Here is a 27,106-nt window from a genome sequence, read left to right on the forward strand (position 1 = left end):
ACGTGCAAAATTCAATTTGACTGCAGATGGCCAATGATATTCCTATGGACAAAATTTCACCCGCAGAATCCACAGTTCAATTTTGCTAGTGGACATGAGGCCTTACAGGTTTAGAAAATATACCGCAAGCATCTGAATGTTTTCACATGCAAGGATACATTTTTACATACACAGCGGCACACCGCAGCGCCTCTTACTAACACACAGCCACGCGTTTAGGACTCACAGAAGAGTATTTTGGCTGCATAAGGGCTCATTCACGCGGGCGTATTGTCACAGTGTGTTATGTACACGTATTTTCCATGCATAACTCGCGGTGAATGCAGGCAATGAAAGTCTACGGATTCTTCTATTCACACCTGCGTTGGAACTGCGAGGTGACAGCCGTATAAAACGTAGGAGAAATAAATCGCAGCGTGCTCTATTACTTCGCGTTTCATACGGTGCCCTTAAAGGGCTGCATATTAAAACGCTGCTTCTTTACAATGCCAGTGAAAGGACAGGATTTAGTATAAATCGGGGGATTTGAAAAGAAAACTGGTCACAGTGGGCATGTCCGTGACGTCATAATCCCGGGCATGCGCAGTGTCTATCACAGCCAATACGCGATCTCTGCCGGATCTTCTGCCGGCAGAGCATAGGGGCTGCAATGAGTATAACGCTGCAAGACTCACAGCGTCGCACTCATACGGCCATCTGAACGAGCTCTAATACTCAGTGCTAAAACCCCATTGATTTATATTGGGCCACTAGAGATGAGCGAGCACCAAAATGTTCGGGTGCTCGATACTCGAGCCGAACTTTTTGTAATGCTCGAGAGCTCGTTTCGAGTAACGAACCCCATTGAAGTCAATGGGAGACTGGAGGATTTTCCATGCTGACCCATGCTCAGTAGCTGCCTGCATCGTTTGTTTTCTTTCCTTCTCTCTCGATGTATTTTTTTCCCATGGAATTGTGCAGCGTATTGTGCATTTCCTTGCTTATAGACTTCTATGGGGGCCATAGGTGCGCAAAGCAAGCGTGAACGAACCTATTGAGATCAATGGGTTCTATTCTGTGCATATTGTGCGTGCAAATAGGCTTGTGTGATTCCGCCCTAATGATAACGCACATGGGATGTCCCAAGGCGGTCCAATAAGATTTGTGGCTGAGAATCTTGGGCTCAACTTTTAAAATTGCCCGTTTGCATGTACCCTAAATTGACCTGTGGAGTGAATTTTAACCCCTTAACACCCCAGGACGTGGGAGTGCAGAGTTTGTATGGAGTGGACCCAGGAGCCGAGCTGGCTTCATACACAACCAGTGTCAGATGTCTTTGAGAGTTGACACCTGGCTCCAACAGCCACAATCAACATTCATGCTGATCGCAGCTGTTAACCCTGTAAATGCTGCTGCAAAAAAGGAAAAATAGGGGGAAAAAAGTATTCCTATTGTTGTAAAAAATATGGATGCTAAGTTTGAAAACCCCATTTTACCCATATTTATAATAAAAGTATCAAAACAGAAAAAGAACAACCCAAACACATTTGGCTTCACCACATCTGTAGGCGGGGGTCACACAGGGCGGAATTGATGCTGAACTTTCATGCGGGCTTTGTGCACGGAAATTCCGCCTACAATTTTTATCCCTGGATAAAGCAGCAAAGTGGCTGAAATTTGCAATAAACTTATCCCCACACTGCGGCCAAGCCGTGCAGAATTCAAAGCCGAAGCACAGGCCATCCCGCAAAAGAGTAGCCCTCACAGAGCCCCATCAACAAAAAGAAACGTTATAGCGGTCAGAAGATGGCAGCAGAAAAAAAATTATTTTAAGTTTTTTTGTAGTATGGCAGGAAAAAAGGACACTAAAAAATGTCAGTAGTGTCGCAATCAGGAATTATTCAGACAGGCGTTTTCACGCCCGGCCGATATACGCTGTCCCTCCCTGTAAGGCGAGGAGGCGGCCTGGCCAAGAGCAGTGCACTGAGCTTGCAATGGGAGGGGGCGGGATGGGGCGGGACTTAGCTCTGCCCATCCCGCCCCTCCCATTGCTAGCACTGGCGAGGGGCAGAGAGGGGGCAGGAGCTCAGTGCATTATTCTGTGGATTTGCAGTGCAGATTTCTCCTCTTCTGATGAGGGGGGTGAAATCTGCTGAGAATCTGCAACCAAATATGCAGTACATTCACACGTAACACATAGATTTTGCTGCTGATTCTTTCTGAATTACAGCAAAATTCGCAGCGGATATTCTGCTGAGAAAAAATTATATATTCCGTGCGCACGCACTTTACGGAGCGTTCAACAGCGTTTTTCACTACGCTGTGGGATTTGATCTTGGAGTTCTATGACATGTGCTGAAAGCAGAACTGTGACGGAACCCCTGAATGGAACCATTCACTGTCACTAGTGAAAACCAACAGCCCTTTGGTGTCCATTTGATAAAGGCTCTGTTTGTTTCCGTTCTATTTGGGATAAAAAGAAACGCAGTCGACTTCACTATTCTATACTTCAAATATAGTAAAAACAGCGGAACCTTCATCAAATGGACACCAAGATGCTGTCAGTCTCACTAGTGACAGTGAATGCTTCTGCCACAATGCTGTTTTCGGGAATCTGTTTCGAAACCTCCAGACAGAACCAATAGAGCAGAAACTGAATCTTACAGAACAGAAGCAGACGGAAAACGTTCTTTTTTTATTTTGAAAACCCACTGAAGTAGATGGGAAAAAACAGAAACATTTTTTCCCACTCCTCTGCTCCTAAACTGGAACAAAAGATGGAAGCCCTAACATTAGTGTGAACAAAGCCCTGGGCTAATTTCAAACTGATGAGTGTAACATCGGGCCGTGAAGCTCAGTCCGATATCGCGCTTGCGAACATGCATTTCCCTGTGGATGCGAGGCGATTTTGTGTCTAAAATGTCTTGTATCTACGTCAGTCGCGCCGGTGGATCGGCAAGCGTTTCCCATTGTTTTCACAAGGGACGGAATTTGTCCGCGTGGACATTTCTGCATCAGAATGTTATCACTATGGGGCTTGAAATCCACTCCTGTTAAAACATACAATGAAGTTCCACAGGGAAAGTCTTTCTGCTGCGGCATTAAGGACGTCTTGAGGAATTGTTGTTGTGGAGGTGTAATGTGTGAAAGGTTTCTTATACATACATGGTTTTAGCAGTTTTATAAATACACATAGGGGGACTTTTACACAAATACATTTCATCCATTATGTATTATAAATATACACACACGTATGCAGGTATACTTTTACTCACAAATATATATACTTCTAGCTCTGTCATCTCTATCTGCCTGACACAGCCTCCGCAGCTCGGTGGGGGAGACAGGATCCTGCTCCAGCCTCCATTTTTCGTCACAGTCCGGCTTCCTCTTCGGAGTTGTCATGTGACAGCCAGGAGCCTGTACTGGAGAGGAACAGACTGATTACACTGGTCAGGAACAGACTGATTACACTGGTCAACACTGAAATGGTAACTGACTAGGGATGAGCGAGTATACTCGCTAAAGCACTACGGGCGGCGAGCTGCGGGGGAGAGCGGGGAGATCTCTCTCTCCCGCCCGCTCTCCCCTGCTCCCCGTCGCAACTCACCTATCAGCTGCGGCGGCTCCCGAATCTTCAGGGACGAGCAGGGAGATACTCGTCTAAAGCACATTACTCGAACAAGTAGTGCTTTAGCGAGTATACTCGCTCATCCCTATTACCGACTTAAAAAGGTCCTAATCTGTATTATCTTGGGTGCTGAACACCAATACGACCATGAAAAGTTTTTATTGGCTCTCATTTTGAAGGTATTTCATAATGTTCATTTTCTGTTTCACCGTGTACATGTATCCAGTAGGGTTGTAACAACATCCTTAGTTACAATAACATAAAGCAGCTACTGAATCCAATGGAGAATAATGAGTACAGCTGGCACCTCTGTGGTGATTTGAAGGTAGTTGCCCTTTTAATGGGACTGCAGCAGGAATATACAAAATACATGTTTCTTATGCGAGTGGGAGAGCAGAACAAGAGAATTGCACTACTTGCGGAGTGAATGGACTCGCAGACAAACTGTAGCAGTTGGAGAAGAATATCCAGCACCCAGCTCTGGTCGATGCTCACAGAATCCTGCTACCACCCCTTCACATCAAACTAGGTTTGATGAAGAACTTCATGACAGCCGGGGCCCGGACTTCACCAGCTTTCCGATAATTTCATGAAAAATTCCCTCGACTCAGTAAGGCAAAGATTAAAGAGGGAGTTTTTGTGGGTCCTCAGATTCGAGAGCTCTTCAAAGATGACCGGTCCAACAACTTGCTGCAGGGTGATGCGAAATAAGCATAGAATGCCTTTCGCCTCGTGTCTACAAACTTTCTCAGGAATGTTAGGGCAGAAAACTACAAGAAACTAGTACAACACATGCTGATGCGGTATCAGAGACTCTAAAGATCCACTTCCTTCATTCCCATCTGGATTTCTTTCCAGACAACTGTGGTATGGTTAGTGATGAACATGGCGAACGGTTAATCAAGATACTGCAACAATGTAACAAAGATACCAGGAAAAATGGTCCACTGCTAGCTGGCTGACTACAGAGATGCTCCCGAACAGCTGGACAAGAGACCAGCAAAGAAATCTAAGACTAACTCGGACTTGATTTTTTTTTTTTTTACAGGTATTAACCATAGACCTATTACTATTGGCATGCATTTTGTGATGTAAACAATTATTGCAGATTACAAAAAAAATATAGCCAATTTAGCATTTTGACTGTCATATTTGTGTTGAACACATAAAAGTTTATAAGAAATGACTCATTTTATTTCAGTAACATGGCTTTTGTATAAATGTGTTGACCAGTGTTACTGCTCCACCAATCAATGAGGTTCACTTGCTCTGGTGGTCGGGGAGGGGAGAGAAGCAGCCTGTGTCAAGGTACCAGGGAAAGCAGAAGTCAGGGGTGCCTGCAACGTAGCAGACAACCCCTGTCCCTGCCTACTTGCCTCCACTCCTGGCTAATCCCAGGCGGGCAACTGGGTGACGGTCCCTACACTGGCTAGGGCCAGTGATGCGAAAACCACAATCCCTGGAAACAGAGAACGAATACACAAACAAACCAGAGCGAAGCACAAAAAGGGAAAACAGCAAACCAGTCCAGGAACAAGCCAAGGCCAAGCACTAAAAGTCAGTACAGAGATACACAGTGCAGAAGGAGGTGACGAAGTCAGGTGAGGGGAAAAGCCGAGGTCAATACACTAGAAAACAGGAATACAAGGTAACGCTGGTGAGTGCAAGGAAGCCTATACAAACACTGGCAGTGTCAGGAAGCAACTGAGGGGTTTAAATGCTGTCAGAGCTCCCGCCCGAGCAGCTGATTGGGGCAGAGCACCTGACAGCAGCAGGATAATCAGAGAGTGCTGGGAGAACCTCCCCCAGCACCAGCAGACCAAACTAAGGGTGCATTCACACGAACATATATCGGCTCGGTTTTCACGCCGAGCCGATATACGTTGTCCTCATGTGCAGGGGGGGTGGAAGAGCCAGGAGCAGGAACTCAGCTCCCGCCCCCTCTCTGCCTCCTCTCCACCCCTCTGCACTATTTGCAATGGGGAGAGGCGGAACGGGGGTGGGGCTAATTCCCGGAACTTAGCCCCGCCCCGTTCCGCCTCCTCTCATTGCAAATAGTGCAGAGGGGCGGAGAGGAGGCAGAGAGGGGGCGGGAGCTCAGTTCCTGCTCCTGGGCTCTTCCAGCCTCCCCCCGCTGCACATGAGGACAACGTATATCGGCTCGGCGTGAAAACCCAGCCGATATATGTTCGTGTGAATGCACCCTAAGTCAGAGGAGATTCAGCAGGCTGCCGCAGCAACAGTAACGCGGCGCTGGGCAGCACTCCTGCGGCGTATAGGAGCCACGCGACCAGGAGTGGTGACCAGCGTCGGAGTCCCCCTGTGCCGCACACCCGCCACAGGAGCGACAGTGTCTGCCATGCGGGTACAGCGACCCCCGATAGCCGCCCATCCTGACAGCCTGTAGCTGTACCCTGTGCTTCTTCCTCCCTCAGGCATTGGACCATCAGTGGACCTGTATATAATAAATCACAGTTGCCGGCCCAGCCTGTACTCGGGGGACCTCGCCCTACTGGGAAAATTCCTGGTGGAATATGTTGCCAATCTTTCCCTGGTATTTTAGATACACTTCTGGTTTTGGTTAACAAATACTGATGCAAAATACTGACAAATGCTTCCATGTGAAATAGATATGGGTCACGAAAGAACAGTTACTTATGAAAAAAGAGAAAATCCCCAAAAATATAACCCCTAATCCATAAAAACGACAATAAGGCCGCTTTCAGACAGGCGTATTTGGTCCATGTTCTGCGGACCCTAATATGAAGCTAATGTAAGTCTATAGGCGTATTTACATGGCCATAGCTGTTTGTTTATGCAGCATGTCTTATTGTTTCCGCATTTGCTTCTGTATTTGTAGTGTTTTCTATTGGACAAATACGGATCATTATTTTCCCATCAGAAATTAAAATACATGGCGGCAAATACTGATCAAATCCGGATGCCATCTGAAACAAAACCTTATTACGCATGTGTACTACGGACATGTTACAATATGCTCGTCTGTAGCCACCCGATATATGTAAACTAAACTCAGACTTCGTGTCTAGATACTAATAATAATCCATGAAAAATCAGGGTAGAAAAGAGAACCAAATAGCAAAATATATAATAATGTGACGTCCAAACAAAAATGGACACTCAGATAAGTGAATGATATGGGAAAGAAGCAAGCTACACAAACCTGCAGGAAAAGACCGCATGTGTATCGCTGCCTCCGTATGTCATGATGGAAGGTTAGTGCGCATATGAGAAGGCCATCATGTATTTTTGTTAGCCATTAAAAGGTATCATATCTACAAGATTACGTGGTTTCTCTTGCTGAGAACAATCACATTTTGCTCTACTGGCTAACACGGTACCAGATCTTTGTTATGAGAAGGCCGGCGCTCCACGTACCAAGCGACGGCTTTGTGGGCTGACGGTGAAAGACCGGGAGGTGGCGAGTATATATTTTTTTGTCTGAATTGAAAGTGGGTTCTGATGTAAGAAAGATATGAAGTACGTTGTACTAATAGAGGCACATAAGGCCGCCTGCACACGACCAGGCTTGAATTGTGGAATCTGCAATTGTCTAGTGAGCGGACGATCCGCAGCATTCTGCACCAATTCATACCAATAGAGTATCTGCATGACCACTCACACGAGCGGACAGCAACTGCAATTTTCCGCTTACGGAAACAAAATCACACCACGCTCTATTTTTGTGTGGATGGCTTTCATTGAAGTCAATGGAAGCCGTCCGCCCCTTGGCCTTAACGCTATTGACATTGCAGAAAGGTCGCGGATTCTGCGTCATCACTAAGCGATGATGCGGGAAAAGCAGGAGTTTAAAAAAAAGATCTATACTGCACATGTCCGATAGCGAACTATTCGCAGTGCAGAAGAAAACACAAAATGACAGGCACGTACATAAGACAACCGGGCTCAGGGTCTGACCGTTGCGGCCTCCTAGATGCGGAATCTGACCCGTTCGTGTGCAGGCGGCCTTAGCCTGTAATAATGAGATATTATAAATACAAGTGTTACACAATCCGCATTTCTGCCTTTTTTTAACTTTCTACAATCCTGACAAATCTCATTGGCATTTATTACACATCCCGGTTCTTCTTGCGGGTTTTGCTCCCCCTATCACACAAATGTGAATTACATGATCAGAGAAGAAACAGGATGATTTCCCGGAAGCTTCATGAGTCACGGATGGAGAATACAGTATCATACTGCCACCTGCTGGGCAGAAAGGAAATGTAAAATTGTCGTCCACATTGCTAGAATGACATGAATGAAAACTAGTGCAATGGAAAAGTGGCGCAGTTTCCCAGAACAACCAGTTGTTGCTGTTATTTTGCACCGACTCTCTGAAGGACGAGAGCCGGAATCTGACCCGCCACTTCGGGAAAAACGCTCCACTTTTCCTCTCAAAAGATTTCATTTACGAAGCAGGGAGTACAAGGCAATCTATATTATCTGCATCTTACCGGTTTGACGTCGCACTCGATAACGTGCGTTTTACCCACAGATGCAATGCATTTTTTAGGCAAAAACGCCTCGCATTGCTTCTGTGTAATTCCAACCCTCAGGCTCCAACCCTCAGGCGCGCTTCATGCATGATGGAGGATCGTTAGTGCTCCCCATAGTCTTCAATGAGAAACCTCGCAGCGCACATCGCTAAACATGTGAGTGCCGTGCAATGTTTTTAAAGTCCCACTGAAAACAATGGGACATGCAGCTATTTATTTATTTTTGCCTCACAGCATCGCTCATGTGTATGACCCCATTAAAAAGAATGAAGTTGATATTTTCGCTCATGTGCATGTGGGCTTACTAAATCTTCCTACTTTCCTCCAGAGGATCTGAGACGTCTTATATCTCGACAAAGAGGCGGTCGCTGAGGAGGCGGTCGCTGAGGAGGCGGTCGCTGAGGAGGCGGTCGCTGAGGAGACGGTCGCTGAGGAGACGGAGGCGGTCGCTGAGGAGACGGAGGCGGTCGCTGGGGAGACGGAGGCGGTTGCTGGGGAGACGGAGGCGGTCGCTGGGGAGACGGAGGCGGTCGCTGGGAGACGGAGGCGGTCGCTGGGGAGACGGAGGCGGTCGCTGGGGAGACGGAGGCGGTCGCTGAGGGGACGGAGGCGGTCGGTGAGGAGACGGAGGCGGTCGCTGGGGAGACGGAGGCGGTCGGTGAGGAGAAAGAGGCGGTCGGTGAGGAGAAAGAGGCGGTCGGTGAGGAGAAAGAGGCGGTCGGTGAGGAGAAAGAGGCGGTCGCTGGGGAGACGGAGGCGGTCGCTGAGGAGAAAGAGGCGGTCGGTGAGGAGACGGAGGCGGTCGGTGAGGAGACGGAGGCGGTCGGTGAGGAGACGGTGGCGGTCGGTGAGGAGACGGAGGCGGTCGGTGAGGAGACGGAGGCGGTCGGTGAGGAGACGGTGGCGGTCGGTGAGGAGACGGAGGCGGTCGGTGAGGAGACGGAGGCGGTCGGTGAGGAGACGGAGGCGGTCGGTGAGGAGACGGTGGCGGTCGCTGGGGAGACGGAGGCGGTCGGTGAGGAGACGGAGGCGGTCGGTGAGGAGACGGAGGCGGTCGGTGAGGAGACGGAGGCGGTCGCTGAGGAGACGGAGGCGGTCGGTGAGGAGACGGAGGCGGTCGGTGAGGAGACGGAGGCGGTCGGTGAGGAGACGGTGGCGGTCGCTGGGGAGACGGAGGCGGTCGGTGAGGAGACGGAGGCGGTCGGTGAGGAGACGGAGGCGGTCGGTGAGGAGACGGAGGCGGTCGGTGAGGAGACGGAGGCGGTCGCTGGGGAGACGGTGGCGGTCGCTGGGGAGACGGAGGGGGTCGGTGAGGAGACGGAGGCGGTCGCTGGGGAGACGGAGGCGGTCGCTGGGGAGACGGAGGCGGTCGCTGGGGAGAAAGAGACGGTCGCTGGGGAGAAAGAGACGGTCGCTGAGGAGAAAAAGGCGGTCGCTGGGGAGACGGAGGCGGTCGCTGGGGAGACGGAGGCGGTCGCTGGGGAGACGGAGGCGGTCGCTGGGGAGAAAGAGATGGTCGATGAGGAGAAAAAGGCGGTCGCTGGGGAGACGGAGGCGGTCGGTGAGGAGACGGAGGCGGTCGCTGGGGAGACGGAGGCGGTCGCTGGGGAGACGGAGGCGGTCGGTGAGGAGACGGAGGCGGTCGGTGAGGAGACGGAGGCGGTCGGTGAGGAGACGGAGGCGGTCGCTGAGGAGACGGAGGCGGTCGCTGAGGAGACGGAGGCGGTCGGTGAGGAGACGGAGGCGGTCGGTGAGGAGACGGTGGCGGTCGCTGGGGAGACGGAGGCGGTCGGTGAGGAGACGGAGGCGGTCGGTGAGGAGACGGAGGCGGTCGGTGAGGAGACGGAGGCGGTCGCTGAGGAGACGGAGGCGGTCGCTGGGGAGACGGTGGCGGTCGCTGGGGAGACGGAGGGGGTCGGTGAGGAGACGGAGGCGGTCGCTGGGGAGACGGAGGCGGTCGCTGGGGAGATGGAGGCGGTCGCTGGGGAGAAAGAGACGGTCGCTGGGGAGAAAGAGACGGTCGCTGGGGAGAAAGAGACGGTCGCTGAGGAGAAAAAGGCGGTCGCTGGGGAGACGGAGGCGGTCGCTGGGGAGACGGAGGCGGTCGCTGGGGAGACGGAGGCGGTCGCTGGGGAGAAAGAGATGGTCGATGAGGAGAAAAAGGCGGTCGCTGGGGAGACGGAGGCGGTCGGTGAGGAGACGGAGGCGGTCGCTGGGGAGACGGAGGCGGTCGCTGGGGAGACGGAGGCGGTCGGTGAGGAGACGGAGGCGGTCGGTGAGGAGACGGAGGCGGTCGGTGAGGAGACGGAGGCGGTCGCTGGGGAGACGGAGGCGGTCGCTGGGGAGACGGAGGCGGTCGGTGAGGAGACGGAGGCGGTCGGTGAGGAGACGGAGGCGGTCGGTGAGGAGACGGAGGCGGCCGCTGGGGAGACGGAGGCGGCCGCTGGGGAGACGGAGGCGGTCGCTGAGGAGAAACAGGCGGTCGCTGAGGAGACGGAGGCGGTCGCCGGGGAGACGGTGGCGGTCAGCGGGGAGAGATACACGGTTGGCGAGGAAACAGAGGCGGTCGCTGGGGAGACAGGCGGTTGGTCAGAAGACGGGGGCGGTCAGTGAGAAGACCTCTTAGCTCTTGGTGGCAGTGTGAGGTAAATCTCTGGTTTTATCTCGGCTCCTTCTTTTGTGTGACTATGTGACCCCAGTTCTATGCAGCTTCTTTATGTGTCTGGAAATGTCATGTGAAACAAGACTTGAAGCCATCTTGCGCGGCCGCCTTACATCCTCAGGAGACTCTGTTACCTGCTGGTGTCATTGGGACCGGGACGCATACATGTATGTTACGCTCAAGCTCGGCAGTATGGAGCAATTCCAGCAACCTCATTGGTTCTGATTCACTATTCCAGCAACCTGATTGGTTGTTTGGATTCCCTGATTCAACCTGATTGGTTTGGGTTCCCTGATTTAACCTGATGGGTTATTAGTGCTGAGCTTGAATGTAATATAGATATGTCATCAGGACAGCACTACATGGAGCCCCGCCTCCAGCACAGCCTGACTCCTCCCACACAAGTGACTGGTCAGGTGCTCACAACATCACAAAAGGTCCTGTAACCAATCGCATCTATCCAAAAGAGTGAATATGCAGAGTGATCCCAAACAACCAATCAGGTTGAATCAGCCAACCCAAACAACCAATCAGATTGCTGGAATTGCAGGAATAGGGCAGAAGTGCTGAGGAAGATGTTAATATGCATCCAGTGAACAGTACGTAACTCATCACATGACTGTGACATCACCAAAGGTCCTGTAGCCACTAGTCTGCTCCCCCTGCAGGTCAGTGTTGGTCGGGGTGCCTGTGACTTGTAGTCCGCCAGTCTTCTTTCTTTTTCCAGCAGGAGGCTTTTCTGTCAGTGTAATTTAGTGAGTTTCAGGTTCTCTATAGCTGTTATACAGCAGTCCCGCCAGCAGGGGGCAGCACCTACCATAGAGAGTGATTGCACCTCCTGCTCACACAGTGTGGGGTTTAGAGGTGAGCTCTGCCCTCCAATCCCTGGAAGAGTCACCATTCTCCTGGGTTATAGTCCCATCACACAGCAGTAAACCAGCTGCAGCCTCTTTATTCTGAGGATCGGGGCTCCCGACAGTCAGACCCCCACGACAGACGTCAGCCTGGGAGAGCGTTCACCGGATGATGGGAGAGGTCTGTTGGGGTAACCAAGAGAGTGTGGCCAACCTACAGTAGGAGAGAAACCGCAAAAGACGGGGCGCTCACGTTGTGTCGTGTACGTGGGATGGCTTCAACCCCTTAAGGACCGGGCTGTTTCAGTCCTAAAGGACCCGACACATTTTAGGGATTTTACCAATTTGGTGGTTTTACTGCCCTATTTTTTATTTTTCTTCAGCTACCAAAATGATTTTTGCTGCATTTTTTTCCCGGTGACATATAGAGCTATTGTTTTTATATATCTTTTTTCACTGGCTTTTTTTTTCTGCTTTTCCTAGTTTTATTGGGGGTAAAAAGCTAAACAGCTTACATCTACGCTAAAAAAAAGTATGGGAACGGGCTCCTCACTTTGTTTCGGACGTTTTGATATATAATATGTATGGTTTACAGATTGCAGGGCGCATACGGCTACAGTTTTGGTTGGTGTCGGTGGTGGATCATTTTCTTTTGTATTTATGTGTGTGTATATATATAATTATATAATTTTTTATTCTGTATTTTTTTCACCCCCGTGACGTCATATAAGACCTCTGGGGGACATTCACATTGTGTTGGTTTTTTTTGTTTGTTTTTTTTACACTTTTCCACTATAGCTGGGGCATCCATAGGAGCCCCAGTTACAAAGAAAACATCACCTGTAGTGACATTAGTCACTGGCAGAGCTGATCAGGGTATACTGGGACCCTGCAGCTCTGCTGTAACAGAGAACACACGGCGGTCATGTGATCGCCAGGTCGCAGGGTGGAATACTTCCACTTTCACTCTGTAGTACATAGCGCACATTGAGCGCTATGTAGCCTAGGAAGGAAAAGGCAGAAGCGGTTAAAAACCACTTCTTCTTGCTCTTCCGGGTCTTCTGCTGTGTCTGACAGCTGAAAACCTGACCTTGGTCCTCAAGGGGTTAATGCTTTGGCATATTTGGTACAACAGAGCATTATTTGTAACCCATGGTGCACTGTAGAAGTTTACCATATAGACGACATCTCCCAGTATGACTTGAGCAATGGTAAGGGTACGCTGAGAGTTATAGTTTTGCAAACTAGAATGCTGTAGACCTCCGATGTTATACAGAACTGTCATCTGTCATCAGGTCAAATAACAGCCCATTTAAATCAATGGGAGCCGTGCCTGCAGTTACAAGCGCCGGCCACTACACAGAGGTCAATGCTGAGGCTTCCGCTCCGACCTCTGTGTGTTTATGGTGCTGACAGCATGCTCCCGCTCATCTGATCAATTGGACCCCAGCCGATCAACTATTGATGACCTAGCCTGATGATAAGTCATCAATAGTATTTCACTGGAAAACCACTTTAAGACTTCTCCATTACTAAGTCAACTCCATTGTACGCTGTCACTAATCCTTTATAATCCCCTAGTAGTGAGACACTTCATGGAAGATGTTCTTGTCTCCCCCAGGTTCCTTAGGCACTGGACTCTCACAGATAAAGACGATGGTCCTTTCCATCAGTAACCCACCAAGGATGGAGAAGGACAGAGACCACATGGCTGCCCGGATATTAGACCTCACCCTTGAGATCATCTACTGGATAACTGGGGAGGTGAGAGCTTCACATGATGTCACTCTTATCTCTAGTAATAAACAGGGGAATGACGGGAAAGGTGAAGGATTCTTAGCCTCCATGTAGTGATCAGTGTCTCACCATCCACAGGATTACACAGTAGTGAAGAAGTGGTCCGGTGAGTGTGTGACCCCCTGTGTGTCAGGAGGAAGGAGCCGGACCCAGAGCCCCATCACCGAGCCTTCACCTCATTCACTGATACATGAGCAGAAGATCCTAGAACTTACCCACAGGATCACTGAGCTGCTGACCGGAGAGGTGAGCGCTGCTGGGAATGGGGGACATTATATAAGAACGCCAAGGGAGGAGTCTGGAGGATGACGGTATATTGTGTGTGTCAGGTTCCTATAAGGTGTCAGGATGTCACTGTCTATTTCTCCATGGAGGAGTGGGACTATTTAGAAGGACACAAGGATCTGTACAAGGAGGTCATGATGGAGGATCAGCAGCCCCTCACATCATCAGGTAAGAGGAGACCTTCATTGATTGTAGGGGACAGTTTTAAGAGTTGGCTATATTTACCATCATCAAATAAACATTGCATTTAATCTTTGGTTATTTCCTATAGATGGATCCAGTCAGAGAAATCCCCCAGAGAGATGTCCCAGTCCTCTATATTCCCAGGATTGTCCAGAGGAAGAGGAACATGTCCCACTGGATCATCAGGTAGATGGAGCTAAGAATTCTTAAAATCCTCTACAAGCTGTGGTTGGTAGTGGCTTTGAATGTTTTCTGATGTCTTAAAAGAAGCTAGAATACACACTGCAATATTCATAAACTTCCACTTGTTAGGAGATTCACCTTGGTTAAAAATGTAAATTTCTGTAGTATAGATGTAAATCATTGAGTAAAGGTCCATTTACATGCAACGATTATTGCTCAAAACTAGTTCAAACTATGGCATATGACCAATAACTGTTGCATGTAAACGCGGCCATCGTGCACTCTTTGGCAAAGCAATGATTTTAAGGTGAACTTAAAATCTATCCTTCAGCCAGAAAGAGATAGCAGGAACTGCACGCTGTGTTCTCAGCGGGTGCCGAGAGATTACATTGTATTTTGCGGACAGCCCATGTAAGAACAAATCAGTTGTGTGAAGAGCCCAGACCACATGCTGGGCTCTGCAAACAGCTACTGGAGGCCGTTTTACACACAAATGAAGCTGATAAAGTTTTAATGGACATCAGTGTCGAGTAACACTTTATGCAAAATGATCGCTAAAACTGTCAATCAGTTGTTTGAAAGATTGTCTTTGCATGTAAACAGCTTTTAACGCACAATGCCAGTCAACATCTAAGACAGAATCGTTCATGTCTTCTAAGGTTTTTTTTTTACTTTTGTCTGGATTTAAGATAATCTAAGGGTCTTTTTCTCCTTTCTAATGGCTTATCTGCTAATCTTGCAGGAAAATTATGAAGCAACGACGAGTGGACTTGATGATCCCATATCAGAGCCGGAGAATGGTAAGAGCCTTTCATAAAGATTGATTTGGCTTTCATAAAGCCAATAGCAGCACCACTTGTAGCCATCCCTAAAAAGGGAGTCTGCACAGTTGACGTTCTGCTCAGGCAATGACTTAGTAAACATACAAAAATGAAGAAGACCGCAGCTCTCCAAATATAAGGTGTTCACTAGAAAATGTGCGCACAACGGAATCCAACGTGGGTTTTTTTCACGAGGATTCCGCTTCTAAAAGCTGTGGCGGAAATCGGCAGCTGAGCTGTGGACTTCTGCTACAGCTATGTAGATGCAGAGCTAGGGATCTGTACGTGGATGTAACCCTTTATGATGGGCAAATCCACATGAGCAATTTCCGATGCAGATTCGGTATGGAAACAGTCCCGGCTCCTACCAAAGTATGGGCAGCGAAAGACAAGCGTTGGCTGAGATATTTAAGCCTGGGGATTAAGCACATAGCACTGGTCTATGAGTAGAGGCCCATCCTAAAGGTGGAAACACATGGTGTAGATAGCTGCACATAGCCAAACCATGCCCAACAGATTTAGCTGTAGTGAAAAATCACACAGATCAACATCTAGTTGGTTACCTCTGTCAAGATAGCAAAAACGGGAATTTTTTTACCGATAATTCCCTTTCTTGAAGGCATCATGACAGCATACGCTTGGAGGTTGCTCCCCTGCTGACCTGAAGGGACAGGAAAAGGCAGAGCATAAAAAGCACCTCCCCTCCACCAACACCAGTGCGTTCCAAATAACCACAGTGACAGAATACTTAACCAGAAGGTGTGTTTTTATTGGTATCACACACCTCAGACAAGAAAATCATGAACTTACACATTACCTCATGTGTTAGACAAGAATAACCATGTCGGTGTCATGATGCCTTCAAGAAAGGGAGTTATCGGTAAGAAAAATTCCCGTTTTCCCTCCGACATCATGACAGCATACACTTGGAGGAATACCAAATAACTGGCATGGGCTTTTTTAGGAAGGGATTACTGTTTGGAGCACCTTTCTCCCGAAGGTTGCATCCTGAGTAGATCTAAAGTCCAGCCTGTAGTGTCTAATAAAGGTATGACTAGAAGTCCACAAGGCCGCGTTACAGATTTGTTCGATCGAGGCGTGCGCTCTTTCTGCCCAGGAAGATGCCAATGCTCGCATAGAGTGGGCCTTTAATCCTTCTGGGGGAGGGATGCCCCTGGCCTTGTAAGCCTTCTGGACAGCTGTCCTGAGCCACCAGGTGATCGCATCTCTAGAAGCGGCCCTTCCTTTGGCCTGCTCCAGAAATTGAACAAAAAGTTTATCAGTTTTCCTGAAACTTTCCGTCGCCTCAAGGTACGCTAGTATAGCTCTTTTAACGTCAAGATTATGGAGCCTCTGCTCCTTTTCATTTTTTAAAATTTGGCAGAAGGCTGGAATGACTATTGGCTGGCCTCTGTGGAAATTTGACAAGAATTTAGGTTGGAATGAAGGGTCTAAAGAGAATACAATCTTGTCGGGGTGAATAGTCATATATGGGGGTCTCTGTGAAAGAGCCTGGATTTCACCCACGCACCTAGCTGACGTGACCGCCACAAGGAGGGCTACCTTATATGTCAGCAAGGCAATGGATAGGTCACTAATTGGTTTGAACGGGGGATCGCAGAAGGCCTGAAGGACTATGGTCAGATCCCAGGGGGGCGCCATAAGCCTTGTAAATGGATGCAATCTAGTCGCCCCTCTAAGAAATTTTCTAATCCCCTTATGCTCAGCAAGCGCGAGATCAAAGAATGCCACCAAAGCCACTACTTGGACTTAGAGTATTACGGACTCAACCCTTTATCCAGGCCCGCCTGGAGGAAATCTAAAATTTTACGAATGTCTGGCTGATCTAACTGCTGGATGTCCTGACCTATCCATTCCGAAAAATTTTCAAGACTTTGGAATAAATCTTTTTCGTTTAGGGCTTAAGGCTCTCGCAAATAGTGGCAATCACATTGGACGATAGACCCTTTCCTAAAATTTTTACCCATTCAAGATCCAGGCCGTAAGCCTGAACTTGTGAACCTCTGGGTAGAGGAGAGGACCCTGCAGCAGTAGGTCCGGTCTTGGCGGAAGATGGAAAGTCTCTCCCACTGACAGAGATCTTAAGAGAGGAAACCAAGGTCTTTTGGGCCAATAAGGCACTACTAAAATTACTGCCAGCCTTGACCTTAGAACAAGTGGGATCAGTGGTAGAGGGGGAAAAGCGTATGCTAAATCCCAAACCCAGGGGTGAGAGAGGGCGTCCGTGCGTAAGGCTTGTTTCTCCGAGCCTCGGGAAAAGAAAAGACGGTACTTGGTATTTGTGCTTGACGCAAACAGCTCTATTTCGGATACCCTCCATTTTGTCATGAGAAGGTTGAACACCTCGGGATGGAGTTCCCACTCTCCTGGGTCTACTTTCTTCCTGCTTAGAAAGTCCGCGGCTGAATTCTCGGCTCCTTTTATGTGGAAGGCCGACAGTAACCTGGTTGTGAGTTCCGCCCACTGAAGGATCCCTCCCGCCAGGTGCTGAAGAAGAGGATTCCTGGTGGTACCCTGGTGGCGAATGAGTCACACTGCCGTTATGTTATCAGAAAAGATCCTCACATGCTTCATCCCTAAAACTGATTGCAGGCTATGTAGGGATTTCCATACCGCAGTAAGTTCTCTAAAGTTAGAAGAACTGGATCTCTCATGAGGGTCCCATGTACCCTATATATGACCACCTTCAAAGTGGGCCCCCCACCCTTTGGCGCTGGCGTCCGTTGTTATTACTATCGCGGGTTCCAGGTTCCATTCAGATGCCCCCCCCCCCCCGAGCGCTCCATCCGAAGACACACACCCTTGCGGAGCGTCCTGACGTCACTGCACAGTCGGCCCAGAGATGGCGGTGGAACCGGGAAGTCTGTCCTTGGACCCCGGCCCGCGCAGTCCCCGGGTAGCACCGAGATGAGGTGCTCCCCACTAGGGTAATCGGGGCTGTCAGAAGAAGAAGCCGCTGCTGCACCCGGTAAGTCTTGAAACCTTCGGCATGTGACAGCATCACTGGAGCTCTGCCCTGCTGTCCTGTGAGGGACAGAAAAAGCACTGGTGTTGGTGGAGGGGAGGTGCCTTTTATGCTCTGCCTTTTCCTGTCCCTTCAGGTCAGCAGGGGAGCAACCTCCAAGTGTATGCTGTCATGATGTCGGAGGGAAAATACATTGTGTCCAGAGCTTAAACACTCCACTTTCAGCTCTAGAAACAAAGGAAACGCAAAGGACCTCGAACTTAGATATTTTGAAAAAGACTCGACTATAAATAAGGACTCAATACGTTTCTGTGTGGATGTAGTGACAGACATAATCAAATATATGTTAATCATTACTACAGCTCAATGTAATGTGATGAGGAGTAGTTTTTACTGTCATGATATTGTAAGATACTGCACCCCCGTGTAGCTCACATTCCAGCTATTTATTATTTTGTTTTGAGTGCCTTGATTTTATTAATAATAATAATAATAATAATAAAAGTTACATTTTAGGAAATTAATTTTTTCCCTCCTTTTGGTCCAACTCTGAGATTTTGATTAAACTCATAATATATATTCAGCACCAGAACTTAAGTCATAACATATATGGTACCAGAGGCAAGCTCATTACATACATACAATAGAAGAACCAAGCTAATACCATAAATATGGAACCAAAAGCTATATTCCTTCTCTATATCATCAGTTTTAGATAAGGACTGCATTTTTGTGCTGATGAGGGTCCCAGTCTGACCTTGGATCTACTGACCTGAACTAACAGCATCATAGAGGTGCATCGTAAGCGGAGTGTTATACAAAGATCAATATTGCCACCCTACAGTGACCATATAGTGGTAGCTATCAGTTCTACACAAGCGATCTGCAGACTGTATAAGTGATTACAGTACAGTAATATTTAGTGATTCACAGGTAACATCCTTTCTGGAATTCACTTTTTCTATCTTTTCCATCCGGCCCAGAGCGCCATAAAGATTTCTTACAGCTGCAACTTTTTTCTGCAAAGTTTGCAACACAGACCTCTTTGGGTCCGCACTTTTCCTGCACCTGATAAACCTTTTGCCAACCTACAGAAACTCTGCTGCTACCCTAATTATATGCCTTTTGCTGCCCATTGTAACCAGATTACTCTACCTGCTGTGTGGCATAGTGTCTGCAAATGCTGTCCTAAAGGAATAAGTAAACTTGTCATAACTTTGATTACCTACTTAAAAAGTACTATACTTTTTAGATATTTTTATGTTTTTATCTTATCTTAAAAAAACACAACAGAAAATGACCATATACTAAATGGAAAAGCATTGCACAGGTTCAAGGTGCTAATGAACAACGACTCACACACCTTCCATATACTGAGGAGGGGTGGCTGCTTAGCACTATACTTGCACATACATAATGCATACATAGATTTTTTTTCTGCATATTTCCCTTTTTCAGTAAATTTTTTTTTTTTTAATTGATTTTAGTGTAAGGACTCACAAGAGAACGAGGACCCTTGACAGGGGCTTGTGAGCTTGTGTATTTTGGCCAAAATATTAACCAATAGCTCATATTTATCAGTAAATATCAGTAACATGCAGTAAGTCTTATTGCTGGAGGGTGCCAGTGCCAGTGTAGTTCACCACAAGGTGCAGGCCAGTCCGCTGAACTGAAATATGGCATCATTAATAGGTTGTAAGCCTACATGGTGCACTATACATACCTTGTGGCCTGACACACTTTGTATGCTTTATGTGCAAGTATAGTGCTAAGCAGTGATAGCGTAATAAACACTTTAGGTATAGTTTTCAAATCTTATAAAATAACAGAGTGGAGTACTCCACGAACAAATGACCACACTTGTTATCCTAGTGTAATCAAGTAAGTTCTTCCCATTTTATTATCGGTACATACTATTATATAGGGTAAAAGTGGAACATAAAATTATGACATGCTCAATAAGCTTCTCAAGACAAAATGTGCAAGTTGTATAAACAATAAGATAATAACCATAAATTCTTGGAGACATGTTTATGCTGACACCGACCGTCGGTCTAGTCTTATCTTTTAGTACGGAATGTACCTAAAAAAAATCCGGACTTTCCTGAACTTACGTACATCTGCAAAAGCTCTTGTTTAGGAAAATGCCAAAGTATAATATGACAAGCTGAAACCTGTGTAATGGAGCCAAATTTACTGCCCTATCAGCAGCCGCGCCCCTCAGTATAAGGAAAGTGTGTGAATGGTTGTTCATCAGCGCAATGCTCCTCCATTTGGCATCTTGGCTGTCTACATGTTGAGGGATGTGGTGCTTCTACCTGCCCTCCAAAGTCAATAGTTAAAGGGGTTGTCCCGCGCCGAAACGGGGTTTTTTTTTTTTTTCAACCCCCCCCCCCGTTCGGCGCGAGACAACCCCGATGCAGGGACTTAAAAAAAAAACAGCACAGCGCTTACCTGAATCCCCGCGCTCCGGTGACTTCTATACTTACCGGTGAAGATGGCCGCCGGGATCTTCTTCCTCCGTGGACCGCAGCTCTTCTGTGCGGTCCATTGCCGATTCCAGCCTCCTGATTGGCTGGAATCGGTACGTGACGGGGCGGAGCTACACGGAGCCGGCATCCTGCACGAGAGGCTCCATTGAAGAAAGCAGAAGACCCGGACTGCGCAAGCGCGGCTAATCTGGCCATCGGAGGCCGAAAATTAGTCGCCACCATGGAGACGAGGACGCCAGCAACGGAGCAGGTAAGTATAAAACTTTTTATAACTTCTGTATGGCTCATAATTAATGCACAATGTACATTACAAAGTGCATTAATATGGCCATACAGAAGTGTATAGACCCACTTGCTGCCGCGGGACAACCCCTTTAATGCTCAAGAATTGAGTAAGCTTCCAAATCACACACACGTGGATGGGAATGGAAGTCATCTGGTTTGTTTCAAGAGATATTTTATATGAAGACATTTGAAACGAGGCTAGAACACGCCTCACTTGTAATAGTTATAATTTATTAAAATTCATTTACATTGGTTATTAAAAACTTAACAAGAACAGTGACATCTTAAAGGCAGGACTTTTCTCAAGCCGATTGGAACTATTTCTCATGAGACTTCTGTAAAATGGCCTTGCATTCTTATAAGAGAACAATAATATGAAAAAAAGTGAAAAGCTGCAGTAAGAGCAGATTGAAATGGAGGATAGGAAATCTTATAGTTCCCCCCCCCCCCCCATTCCCCTTCCTTTTGCAACTGTTTCCTCATATTACATAGCCCCCACAGTTAGCATGATTGCCATTATTATCCCCAAAATTTGAGCTAACCACTAAGGAAGATGTTGCCTTAATTAACATCTAGGAAGACGGACTTTCCTAAGAGCTATCCATGTTCCTCTGGTTACACCCACATAGGGTGGCCCCAACCTGTCCCTGAGGGCTCTATTCTAACCCTGGGTCTGAAGGTTGGATACTCATGTGTTCTGTATACTGGGATACATATGAGGAACCAATTATTATATGAAACCCACTAGATTTGGTATGCACTGATTGCAACAGCGAAGGAGCACACAACTTACCACTATACCATGAAGTATACTGAAAAGTAGGCAAAGCCAAGATGCACTTAACCAGGAATGCCAATCAAACCATCCCTGGTCCTTATTTTTCCTGAGTGTCTGTTCTAACTTTTAGAATATTTTTATGAAGAGGCTCCAAATTATCAGCTAGGTTGAAACAACACATACCTTTAAATTCCTCACATCCAGGATTGCATACAATCAGTTGTAGCTCTGTTCTGTAGAACAGCTTTCTGAGTACCTTGCACATCCAACAGTAACAAGTCAAGAGCCTGTGAGGTAGCGTTAGGGGCTCGTGCCATATCGCATGTTATACCATTTATTATCCTGCCATTAGTCATTGCTAGTCCCCAGACCCCCATTATTGATGCTCCCAGAGCTATTACTTTAGTATTACTCAACAGTGTGGGGGTCCCTCACAGGCTTCATCCAGCTGACAGGATTCCCTTTTTGAACTCAAACTGTAGTCAGGCATATGCCACTCCTGGGCATCCATAAGGTATTCTAGCACTATCTTGTGTTGGTTAGTAACAAGAATCAATTAAGCTTGAATTGTAGTATTTTGATTACCCAGACGCAATACTATGAAAATGTGATAATCTAGACCAGGGGTATCAAACAGATTTTCACCGAGGGCCACATCAGCCTTATGGCTGCCTTAAAGGGCCGACAGTATAGTAAAAGTGAACCCCATAGTGGCCCGATTGGTAACAAGGTCCCCCCATAGTGGCCAGTGGCGCACACTAATATATATACAGGCGCACACTATTCTACACATACACAGATGCACACTATTATGCATGTATACGCACAGACGCACACTATTATGCATGTATACGCACAGACGCACACTATTCTACACATACAGCACAGACGCACACTATTCTACACATACAGCGCAGACGCACACTATTCTACACGTACAGCGCAGACGCACACTATTCTACACGTACAGCGCAGACGCACACTATTCTGCACGTACAGCGCAGACGCACACTATTCTGCACGTACAGCGCAGACGCACACTATTCTGCACGTACAGCGCAGACGCACACTATTCTGCACGTACAGCGCAGACGCACACTATTCTGCACGTACAGCGCAGACGCACACTATTCTGCACGTACAGCGCAGACGCACACTATTCTGCACGTACAGCGCAGACGCACACTATTCTGCACGTACAGCGCAGACGCACACTATTCTGCACGTACAGCGCAGACGCACACTATTCTGCACGTACAGCGCAGACGCACACTATTCTGCACGTACGCGCGCAGACGCACACTATTCTGCACGTACGCGCGCAGACGCACACTATTCTGCACGTACGCGCGCAGACGCACACTATTCTGCACGTACGCGCGCAGACGCACACTATTCTGCACGTACGCGCGCAGACGCACACTATTCTGCACGTACGCGCGCAGACGCACACTATTCTGCACGTACGCGCGCAGACGCACACTATTCTGCACGTACGCGCGCAGACGCACACTATTCTGCACGTACGCGCGCAGACGCACACTATTCTGCACGTACGCGCGCAGACGCACACTATTCTGCACGTACGCGCATTTTTATGCGTGTAGACGCGCAGACGCACGCCAGTATGCGTGTAGACGCGCAGGCGCACGCCAGTATGCGTGTAGACGCGCAGGCGCACGCCAGTATGCGTGTAGACGCGCAGGCGCACGCCAGTATGCGTGTAGACGCGCAGGCGCACGCCAGTATGCGTATAGACGCGCAGGCGCACGCCAGTATGCGTATAGACGCGCAGGCGCACGCCAGTATGCACATATACGCACACTATTATACACATATACGCGCAGACGCACGCGATTATGCACATATACGCGCAGAGGCACACGATTATGCACACATACGCGCAGGCGCACACGATTATGCATATATACGCACGCTTTTATGCATGTAGACGCGCAGACGCGCGCTTTTATGCATGTAGACGCGCGCTTTTATGCATGTAGACGCGCGCTTTTATGCATGTAGACGCGCAGACGCGCGCTAGTATGCATGTAGACGCGCAGGCGCGCGCTAGTATGCATGTAGACGCGCAGACGCGCGCTAGTATGCATGTAGACGCGCGCTAGTATGCATGTAGACGCGCGCTAGTATGCATGTAGACGCGCGCTAGTATGCATGTAGACGCGCGCTAGTATGCATGTAGACGCGCAGACGCACGCTAGTATGCATATAGACCCACACTATTATACACATATACGCGCAGACGCACGCTATTCTGCATATATACGCGCAGACACACACTATTCTGCATATATACGCGCAGACACACACTATACTGCACATACACGCGCAGAGGCACACGATTATGCACATATACGCGCAGGGGCACGTGATTATGCATATATACGCACAGACGCACACTATTATGCATATAGCCGCACACTATTCTACAAATACTGCACAGACGCACGCTATTGTATACGTGCAGCACAGACGCACGCTGTTGTAGACGTGCAGCACAGACGCACGCTGTTGTAGACGTGCAGCACAGACGCACGCTGTTGTAGACGTGCAGCACAGACGCACGCTGTTGTAGACGTGCAGCACAGACGCACGCTGTTGTAGACGTGCAGCACAGACGCACGCTGTTGTACACGTGCAGCACAGACGCACGCTGTTGTACACGTGCAGCACAGACGCACGCTGTTGTACACGTGCAGCACAGACGCACGCTGTTGTACACGTGCAGCACAGACGCACGCTGTTGTACACGTGCAGCACAGACGCACGCTGTTGTACACGTGCAGCACAGACGCACGCTGTTGTACACGTGCAGCACAGACGCACGCTGTTGTACACGTGCAGCACAGACGCACGCTGTTGAACACGTGCAGCACAGACGCACGCTATTGTACACGTGCAGCACAGACGCACGCTGTTGAACACGTGCAGCACAGACGCACGCTATTGTACACGTGCAGCACAGACGCACGCTATTGTACACGTGCAGCACAGACGCACGCTATTGTACACGTGCAGCACAGACGCACGCTATTGTACACGTGCAGCACAGACGCACGCTATTGTACACGTGCAGCACAGACGCACGCTATTGTACACGTGCAGCACAGACGCACGCTATTGTACACGTGCAGCACAGACGCACGCTATTGTACACGTGCAGCACAGACGCACGCTATTGTACACGTGCAGCACAGACGCACGCTATTGTACACGTGCAGCACAGACGCACGCTATTGTACACGTGCAGCACAGACGCACGCTATTGTACACATATTGAACTATACATATTGTAATATACACATGTCGTATATTTAAGTGAGGTGGTCAGAAGCGTTGAGAAGTGCTCACTTGGTATATCTTGTGAACTTTGAACTCTGACTTTGACTATTCTCTCTGGTTTCTTCTTTGACACCTCAACTTGGCGATTACTTGGTTTTTACATTCAGCAACTTCTCCAGACTATGGCTTACAATTTATTCCAGGTAATGGCTTATCGCTCCTGTTGCAGATTTGGTTGGATTGACTACACATGTTACCAGTGTATCTCTAGGTGCAGGGATTATTAGCGAGTCTATTTAGGTTCGAGAATTGGGTTTCCCTCTAGGCGCCAGGGGAGTTAGGGACTGCTAGGGAAAGTGCAGGAGGTGACTAGTATTTCTCTTGATTGACCGGGCAATAAAATTGCCCCAATTTTAGAAAATCAAATCAGGTAAGTCCGAACCTTTTTTGGCAGGAACCACAGGAAATTTGAATTTGCTGTAATATTTACTGCAGAGGTCAGCTTGCAAGCAATCAGCAGCCAGGGTGCCCTACAAATGTCACCAAAAGTGACCTCCATCTTGCATATGGGCAACAGTTTTTCTGGAAGCCTTTATCGCATGGCCTAAACACTCATTGTCAAAAAAGATCAAGCGCCTAGAAGGAGTTGTCGGAATCGAATGAAACTGTGTGTGATTTTAACATTGATATAAGTAAGTGATTGCAATATCAGAGCTAAAGAATAATAATTTATTGGGGAAAACTAGACAGGGAGGCTCTAGTATCCTGTTGTACCGCCTCTAGTTTGGATACAAGATGTGATACAGGTGGGCATGGAGGCTCTAGTACCCTGTTGTACCGCCTCTAGTTTGGATACAAGATGTGATACAGGTGGGCATGGAGGCTCTAGTACCCTGTTGGACCGCCTCTATCTTGGATACAAGATGTGATACAGGAGGGCATGGAGGCTCTAGTACCCTGTTGTACCACCTCTATCTTGGATACAAGATGTGATATGGGCGGTGATGGAGGCATACACGTTACATATTGTACCCTGCGGCATATTGGTCCACATTTGCTCTAATGGAGCTTCTAGATCTTGTAGGCTGTTGAAGTTGGTGTCAGATGGTCCCATATATGTTCTATTGGATATAAATCGGGCAGCCACGGAAGTGTAACAATGTTGTGGGGACATTCCTATGACACCCTTGCTGTATGCAGCCAAGCATTATACTGCTGAATAATGCCTCTTAGAAGCCCTGCAATGAGAGGCAATAAATGTGGCTGCAGGATGTCCTGAACATATCGCTGAGCTGTCATTGTCCCTCGGACCACTACTAGGAGTCACCAACTGTCTCATGCAATGGTCCACCAGACCATTACACCAGCAGTAGGGGTAGTGTGCGGCTCCGCAGCAAAGCAGGATTGAGATACTCACCCCTAGGTCTCTAGATACAAACATGGTCGTTGTCAGTGCCGCCCTCCTTGTTCCCTGCTACAAGGCCAAAATGACATATCTCATTCCAGCAGTGGAGATGGGCTTCAAAAGGCAGCACTATTAGGACAGACCATTAAGCAGCCTGAGCAGAGCATTTCCCATGCCAGCAGGGATGCCTTCACAATGGATTGCAGCTCTGCGGCTCATGGAGGATGAGCAATTAGCCGCCACACCACCACCGGTAGCAGCAAAAGTCTAACAGAGGTGTGGCATAATTTTTTTTCAGCCCGTCGTAGGCTGCAGCACAAGGTAGAACACAGTCACAGGCAACACTTATCCATGATGGTCCAAGAACACATCAGTTCCCATGTGAATGTACTCGGGCATAGCATTGGCCCCTTTAACTTCTGGGTTTCTAAGCTGGATGAATGGCCAGAGCTTGCACAACATGCTTTATAGGTGCTTGCCTGTCCTGCTGCCAGTATGCTGTCAGAAAGGGTGTTCAGCATTGCTGGGGAGGTGATAGCCGATAGACGCATCTGCCTGTCCACAGACAATATGGATTATCTGATATTTATAAAAAATGAACTATGCGTGGATTTCACCTGACTTCTGTCCCCCATGGCAGATTCCCCTGATTAGTTAGCACGCAGGCAATTTTTACTCACATATGACTGAGCATAGTTTTATATAAAGACTATACTGTGCTCTCAAGGGGCTGTACTGCTGGTCGTGGTGCTGCTGCTCTTCTGCTTCCACCATATTTCCTACAACTTCTTCCCAAATGGAAATGCAGAGCTATAGCTCTCACGTTTCCACAAGGAGCACACTCTGCCCACAAGGTGGTGGTGGTGTTGCTGCTGGTGTTGGTTGAACTGCTGCTGCTCTCCTTCTCTTGCTTCTGCCATGTTTCCTCCTTTTCACAAAAGA

General features: G+C 48.3%; 1 protein-coding gene across 2 annotated transcripts in view; it reads left to right on the top strand.

Moving 5' to 3' along the window:
- The window catches only part of LOC136620555 (zinc finger protein 665-like), a 174,157-nt gene that overhangs the window by 140,113 nt on the left and 6,938 nt on the right, over nucleotides 1-27,106 (top strand). The window contains exons 1-6 of one of the 2 annotated variants that reach the window (XM_066595403.1): nucleotides 11,667-11,827; nucleotides 13,268-13,410; nucleotides 13,522-13,689; nucleotides 13,773-13,896; nucleotides 14,000-14,097; nucleotides 14,837-14,894. In XM_066595403.1, the coding sequence (XP_066451500.1) occupies nucleotides 13,303-13,410; nucleotides 13,522-13,689; nucleotides 13,773-13,896; nucleotides 14,000-14,097; nucleotides 14,837-14,894 (556 nt within the window). In that variant the 5' untranslated portion in view covers nucleotides 11,667-11,827; nucleotides 13,268-13,302. Of the gene's footprint in view, nucleotides 1-11,666; nucleotides 11,828-13,267; nucleotides 13,411-13,521; nucleotides 13,690-13,772; nucleotides 13,897-13,999; nucleotides 14,098-14,836; nucleotides 14,895-27,106 lie in introns of those variants that run through there. The other variant, XM_066595402.1, reaches the window with a different exon arrangement.

The sequence above is a fragment of the Eleutherodactylus coqui genome, chromosome 3 (assembly GCF_035609145.1).
Source record: "Eleutherodactylus coqui strain aEleCoq1 chromosome 3, aEleCoq1.hap1, whole genome shotgun sequence".
NCBI lineage: Eukaryota > Metazoa > Chordata > Amphibia > Anura > Eleutherodactylidae > Eleutherodactylus > Eleutherodactylus coqui.